The sequence below is a fragment of the Oncorhynchus keta genome, chromosome 7, assembly GCF_023373465.1.
Source record: "Oncorhynchus keta strain PuntledgeMale-10-30-2019 chromosome 7, Oket_V2, whole genome shotgun sequence".
NCBI lineage: Eukaryota > Metazoa > Chordata > Actinopteri > Salmoniformes > Salmonidae > Oncorhynchus > Oncorhynchus keta.
In genome coordinates this window covers 47,333,643-47,341,132 of record NC_068427.1, presented here as the reverse complement: position 1 = coordinate 47,341,132, position 7,490 = coordinate 47,333,643, and the positions used below count along the sequence as shown (strand labels likewise).

Here is a 7,490-nt window from a genome sequence, read left to right as displayed (position 1 = left end):
TGAGGGCAGAGCAGTTGCCGTACCAGGCGGTGATACAGCCCGCCAGGATGCTCTCCGGTGTGCATCTGTAGAAGTCTGTGAGTGCTTTTGGTGACAAGCGAAATTCTTCAGCCTCCTGAGGTTGAAGAGGTGCTGCTGCGCCCTTCTTCACGACGCTGTCAGTGTGAGTGGACCAATTCAGTTTGTCTGTGATGTGTATGCCGAGGAACTTAAAACTTGCTACCCTCTCCACTACTGTTCCATCGATGTGGATAGGGGGTGTTCCCTCTGCTGTTTCCTGAAGTCCACAATCATCTCCTTAGTTTTGTTGACGTTGAGTGTGAGGTTATTTTCCTGACACCACACTCCGAGGGCCCTACCTCCTCCCTGTAGGCCGTCTCGTCGTTGTTGGTAATCAAGCCTACCACTGTTGTGTCGTCCGCAAACTTGATGATTGAGTTGGAGGCGTGCGTGGCCACGCAGTCGTGGGTGAACAGGAGTACAGGAGAGGGCTCAGAACGCACTGTGGGGCCCCCGTGTTGAGGATCAGCGGGAGAGATGTTGTTGCCTACCCTCACCACCTGGGGCGGCCTGTCAGGAAGTCCCACTCCAGCGTGCACAGGGCGGGGTCGAGACCCAGGGTCTCGAGCTTGATGACGAGCTTGGAGGGTACTATGGTGTTGAAGCATGAGGTGATGAATGGCACTACAATGGGCCCCAGGATCTCGCCACGGTATTCTGTGCATTCAAATTGCCATCGATAAAATGGAATTAGTTTGTTGCCCGTAGCTTATGCCTGCCCATACTGTAAACCCACAGCCACCGTGGGGCACTTATTAACAAAATGTGGAAAAAGTCAAGAGGTCTGAATACTTTCCGAATACACTGTATATCATAAGATAGTGTTGTCATTACAATTATTTACACTTTCAGTAATGTTTACAGAAATGTTTTACATGCTATGACTGATATGTGTCCTTTTTTATCAACCTTGGTTGAATGCAGTGACTGTACGTTACTAAGGAAAGAGAGATTTTTACCAAAATGTAAAATGAAAACTTGCAAAGAACACTGGGTAATATGTAGCTGCATGGGCAATTCCAGTAATATACTGTAAATTAGACTACAGTAACATTTTTAGTACAATAAAATTCATTGCCATAAAATTGATTACAGTCACTGTCCCGTGAAATAAATTACAGTAACTTACTGGCCAATTGCTTCCAGACAGTTACTGTATATTTTACAGGAAATGTTTTAGTGTGGTCCAGTCGCACCTACTGGGACAGCATCAGTCTGTGGTTGGCCTCGTGGCACCATATACTGGGACATGCTGAGGGCCTATGGGACCAGGAGGATCTTGGGATCTTCATTTCCAACTGAGCTGATCCACTGGCTGCAGGACGGACATTTTGAAGAACAAATGTTTCTCCACACAGCCGTGGCAGCTGCCGCTCCAGCCTGACACGAGTCTACCTGCAAGGGACAGACAAAACATTCGGTTCACAGATTGATTTGACATTCTGAATTTAAACCTAATTGTATTCGTCACATAAACCAAATACAACAGGTGCATACATTACAGTGAAATGCTTAATTACGAGCCCCTAATCAACTATTCAGTTTTAAAAAATACAGATAAGAATAACAAATAAAAGTAACAAGTATTTAAAGGGCAGCAAAAAAATAACAATAGCGAAACAATATACAGAGGGGGCGTACAGGTTATTTGAGGTAATATGTACATGTAGGTAGAGTTGGGAGGGCCTAGAGTACGCCCTCCTCATCTCTTGCTGCTCATGATGTAGGAACTCATATTTATTCTTCAGCTCCCAACAGGTGAGGGTGTGGTCACTCCCTGAACACTGAGGAGGCCTGGAGCAGAGCTGGCTGGTCTCTTAGATGAGAGAGGTGTGTAGGCAAATCATCCTCCTCAGGTGAATGATGGCTTTTTGTGGCGCTGTGGGCTGAGTTGGGTGGTGACAGCAACCTCAAAACAACAAACTGCAACCTCAAAACAACAAACTGCAAATGCAGCCAGAAAAGTTGTAGAATCACGAGCTTGATGTAGTCATTGCATGCTAGGAATATGGGACAAAATAGTGACCTTTTGACTCCTTTATTTGTAAGAATCTTGAAAAGGTGTCAATAATTTTTACCCTTTTTTGGGAGAAATATAAATTCACTGAGCAATTGCATGAGTATAAAATAATATAATTACGCAACTTTTTAAAATACTTATTTTATACAGTCATTATTTATCTGTATCTGTTACGGTTTTCTATGTGTGAAGGAGAGTCGGACCAAAATGTAGAATGCGATCCATGTTTAATGAACTGAAGAAACACGAATCAAAATACAAACACTACAAAAACAATAAACGTAATGAAAACCGAAACAGCCTAATATTGGTGCAAACTAATACACGACAGACATAACTACAAAATGACACTAAGGACATAAGGACAATCACCCACGAAACACTCAAAGAATATGGCTGCTAAATATGGTTCCCAATCAGAGACAATGATAAACACCTGCCTCTGATTGAAAACCACTTTAGACAGCCATAGACTTATCTAGAACACCCCACGAAGCTACAATCCCAATACCTATGAAAAAACCCCAAGACAAAACACACCACATACAAAAACCCATGCCACACCCTGGCCTGACCAGATAAATGAAGAAAACACAAAAATACTTAGACCAGGGCGTGACACAACCCCCCAAGGTGCGTACTCCCGGCCGCACACCAAAACCCATAGGGGAGGGTCCGGGTGGGCGTCTGTCCACAGTGGCTGCTCCGGCGCGGGACGTGGACCCCACTCTATCAAAGTCTTAGTCCCTCTTCCTCGCGTCCTTAGATAGGCCAACCTCGCCGCCGACCATGGCCTAGTAGTCCTCACCCAGGACCCCACTGGACTGAGGGGCAGCTCGGGACTGAGGGGCAGCTCTTCACTGAAGGGTAGCTCGGGACTGAGGGGTAGGTCGGGACTGAGGGGAAGCTCGGGACTGAGGGGAAGCTCGGGACTGAGGGGAAGCTCAGGACTGAAGGCAAGCTCAGCACTGAGAGGAAGCTCAGCACTGAGAGGAAGCTCAGGCAGGTAGTTAGATCTGGCAGATCCTGGCTGGCTGACGGTTCTGGCAGATCCTGGCTGACTGGCGGATCTGGAAGAGACCGGGTAGGCACCAGGTTATGCTTGCCTTCAGAGTGTCCTCTTTCCAAAGCTGTCAATTATACGCACAGTCGATCATCTTTTGTGACATAATATTGCGCTTAAAACGGGCACGTTTTTTTTATCCAATAATGAAATAGCACCCCCATAGATGTAACAGGTTAAGGATCTTTTTGAACTTGACTTGGGGCTCCGGTACTGCTTGCTGTGTGGTAGCAGAGAGAACAGTCTATGACCTGGGTGTCTGTAGTCTTTGACAATTTTTGGGGCTTCATCTGACATGACCTAGTATATACAGTTGGTCCTGGATTGCAGGAAGCTTGTTCTGGGCCTGATGCACTACCCTCTGTAGCTTCTTATGGTCGGATGGCGAGCAGTTGCCATACCAGGAGGTGATTATAAGGGTTATAACTATAAAATATACGTATATGTAAATAAATAAAGAGCAAATGGCATTACACTTACAACATGACTATAAAGGGATATAAACACTCATCAATATAAATATAAAGTTAAAAATTAACCTCTTAGAGAGAGAGAGAGAAACAAATTACTTGGATAGAAAGTTGGTCAAGATTTATGGCACCCTCTCTCTCTAGCCTTGTGTGAGAATCTGCCCTACAGTCTGTACATAGTCATGGAATCACTGGTCACTTTAATAATGGAACACTAGTCACTTTAATAATGTTAACACACTGCTTTACTCATCGCATATGTATATACTGTATTCAACTGTATTTGTTGTCAGTACCACTCAGTCATTGCCTTGTCAAGTATTTATATACAGTATTTCTAAATTTCATTATTTTACTTTTAGATTTGTGTGTATTGTTATGAATTGTTAAGGTACTGTTGGAGCGAGGAAGAAAAACATTTCACTACACCTGCAATTACATCTGCTAAATATGTGTATGTGACCAATAAAATGTGATTTTGATTTGATTTTGTAGTATATTAAAGATAATAACCCTTGAAACGTAATGTTCAGTTAAGATATGTATTTAGATATTGGTTCCCTTACCCTGTAAGCAGTCTATAAACTGCTCATAGTCTGTGTCACACTGACATTGCTCATCCATATCTCCATATATTCTTAATTCCAGTCCTTTACTTAGATTTGTGTGTTTAAGGTATTTGTTGTGAAATTGTTGTATATTACTTGTTAGATATTGCTGCACTATGAGATGTTCAAGCATTTCACTCCACCCATAGTAACATCTGCTGAACACGTGTATGTGATCAATACAGTTTGATTTGATCTGATTTCTAATGAGTGACTGCAATCCACACTTTGGTTTCGGTAGTCACTGTCAACAAACAAGAATGTTATAATTTTCAGACAAACACATTACTTCCTTCAGCACACTACTACAACAGTGTGACTGTTTTGGAATAAATTGTTCAATATTTTCCTTTAACATCCTCTGTGTTGTGTGCTTATTGTTTAACCATTGATATGTTCTAGGTCATTTTGAGAACTTTAGGAGCATCAGGTACTGCTGGAATGTCTACCAGTAGCATGTCCATCTTTATGTGATAAATTAAACTGGTCACTGTTCAAAACATTTATAAAGAATTAAGAAAGTATGAATAGTCCTCACTTTAGATTAGAGACTGCAAAACTACTTTACTAATGATTAGTACATGGTTTATAAGGATATTTATTAAAATTATTATGAATGATCTGCTGAATCTTTATTACATACCATAAAAGTTGTTATAAATGTGTGAATAACTAGCTTACTAAAACAAATGTGGGAGTAATGATACATGAGTGATGAATAAGCCATTTACTAATCCATTATACATTCTTTATTACAAAGTGTTAAAATAAAGTGTTACCGATCTCTATATCAATTCAGACTCCACAGCATCTGAGAGAGCTGTTCTGGTGTGACTCCTGACCTGGCAGCAGTGATGTCGTGAGAGTAGTGGTAGTGAGAGTAGTGGTACTGTTCTTACCCAGTATGTTGAAGTTCAAGTGTCTGCTGTGGTCTCCTGCGTTTAATCATTAATGCATATAGTAGTTATTTACACATGTGAGAATACCTCGCTGACTAACATTTAACACATGTGGGAGTAATTATTAATAAATGGTGAAAACTGTAAATTCCTTACAAATTGTTTATTACTGAACATTATAAAGTCTTACACATAATTGCATATTCTCGCATTTTACCCTCAACTACTTACACAATAGACTTGGACATTATCTGATATTATGCAATATTGAACAATTCAACTTCAGTACACTTGTTAAAGGCATTGTGTCCCAATTCAGCCACTAGATGGTGATGTTAAACAAGATATAGAATGACTCATAACCTCCTCCTTAGGAGACAAACGCAGGCTTTGGTATTTGGAATATACAGCCCAAAATGTCTACAATGTCTTTTATAAAAATAAAAAAACTTATGCATTCTTATGCCTTTTCCAAGTCATTCCAATTCAATCGAGCCAAATCATTCTGTATCAACACCACATGTATCTATGATGAAAACACTGAGATAAGTCACGTCCATGTATTGTTACATGAAAGAAGCAATTACAACAATTGTATTACATAACTATGGCAAATCTATGTTACTCAAATGTTGGAATAAAACGTAGGAACTATGAACGCCTTAACTTCAGAGTTAAAATAAGTTTAGCTGTCACTTTGAACCAAGGATAAAAGAAAGCATAAATAATTGGATTAATTAATGAATTAACAAGTGGCAGAAAGCTGATGAAATATGATGAGAAAATTTCAATTAAAAAAGAGGAAAAAAAGTAAATAAATAGAGATGGAATCCAACAAATGAAATAGTTGAAAACAACAATAGACAGAGTTTTTGCTGCTTTTCTCTCAGACTTATTTGCCTGTACAGTTTTAACACCAGACACACTGACAGCCTCTTTTGAAAATACCTTTCTGGCCTGTGATCTGGCCACCACAAAGATTTTCAAATAAAGTGTTATAATAATAGAGCAAGGGACAACCATTATAAATACAATGTACATTATGTTATTAACCCAGGTTTTTCCTTCAACAAAAAAACATTCTTTCAAACACCTACTGGGTGTCTGTACATTTACAAAGTTTTTTATAATGACAGCATCATATACTATACAACACCACCAGGTAATGGAAATAAAACACATCATTCTTCTTATTGTTATTCTAGAGTGGTACAATAAGGGATCACACACAGCAACATAGCGGTCAATAGATATAAGGACCAAATTACCCAGAGATAAAGAAGTACATAAAAAAGAGATGTAGAAATGAAACACACAGAAATATTCCCCAAAACCCCAGCATGATTCCATTATTGCTACAGTCACTACTGGTATCACAATCAGTCCCACCAGGAGATCTGACACAGCCAGAGAGAGGATGAGCAGGTTGGTTGGAGTGTGGAGCTGCTTGAAGTGAGAGATGGAGATGATCACCAGTACGTTCAAAAGTACTGTAACTGCTGAAATCAATGAGAAGAAGATGTACAGTGTTATGTAGATAGATGTCGATAGCAAAGCCTTTCTGCAAGAAGAGTTTCCGTCTTGAAAACAGTATTGAACATCTTCATGTTTCTCCATTTGTAATAAAAAGGAAAAATGCTGAGGACCTGCTTGGTCCTGTGTGTGACCCTGTCAGGTCCGCCTTCTGAGAAACTCTGAGCTCTGCCTTTCTATTTATCCCTGAGTTACAGACAGAAACTCCCCTCCCCAGAGTCTCTCTGCGCACGCACACACACACACACACACACACACACACACACACACGCACACGCACACGCACACGCACACACACACAGAAATGAACAAATCATTTGTGAAAGCATGATGTAATGTATGACAGGATTTGATGTTGCTGTGCCCACCTAGCCTGTCCTTCAGCCTTACTGATAGTCAGAGATTAGATTGTTTTCACATATTTCATTTGTTGGGTTCCACGGACGGGTAGGCCGTCATTGTCCATAATAATTTGTTCTTAAACTGACTTGCCTAGTTGAATAAAGGTTCAATAAAACATTTCAAAATAAATGAGAAATGAAATTCATTTTCTCAATTAAGCATTAAAATGGGGAAAATATAATATGGATGATGTTTTGGTCACTCAAAAGCTATTTTAATGGGAAATAGGATAACTGTGCAGACTAAGTGGTTTGGGTTTTGTCAGTGCTTAGTTTGGAACATAATCCACAGCCTCAGGAGACACGATGGCACATCACATGTCAGCTGGCCAGTGTGTAAGTTGACAGAAGGGAAGTTGATGAAATGGCATAAGTTTATGCTGCCCTACAAAGGCAAAATGCAATATCTACGAATTTGATCTATTGTAACGACCAA

General features: G+C 40.4%; 1 protein-coding gene and 1 pseudogene across 3 annotated transcripts in view; both read right to left on the bottom strand.

Moving 5' to 3' along the window:
- The window catches only part of LOC127931185 (trace amine-associated receptor 13c-like), a 200,701-nt pseudogene extending 193,911 nt beyond the window's left edge, over window positions 1–6,790 (bottom strand).
- LOC118375225 (trace amine-associated receptor 13c-like) overlaps window positions 1–6,878 on the bottom strand; it is a 189,367-nt gene extending 182,489 nt beyond the window's left edge. For all 3 annotated transcript variants that reach the window (XM_052523027.1, XM_052523026.1, XM_052523028.1), the window contains exon 1: window positions 6,214–6,878. In XM_052523027.1, the coding sequence (XP_052378987.1) occupies window positions 6,214–6,737 (524 nt within the window). In that variant the 5' untranslated portion in view covers window positions 6,738–6,878. The remainder of the gene's footprint in view (window positions 1–6,213) is intronic.
- Between the last annotated feature and the right edge of the window lie 612 nt (window positions 6,879–7,490).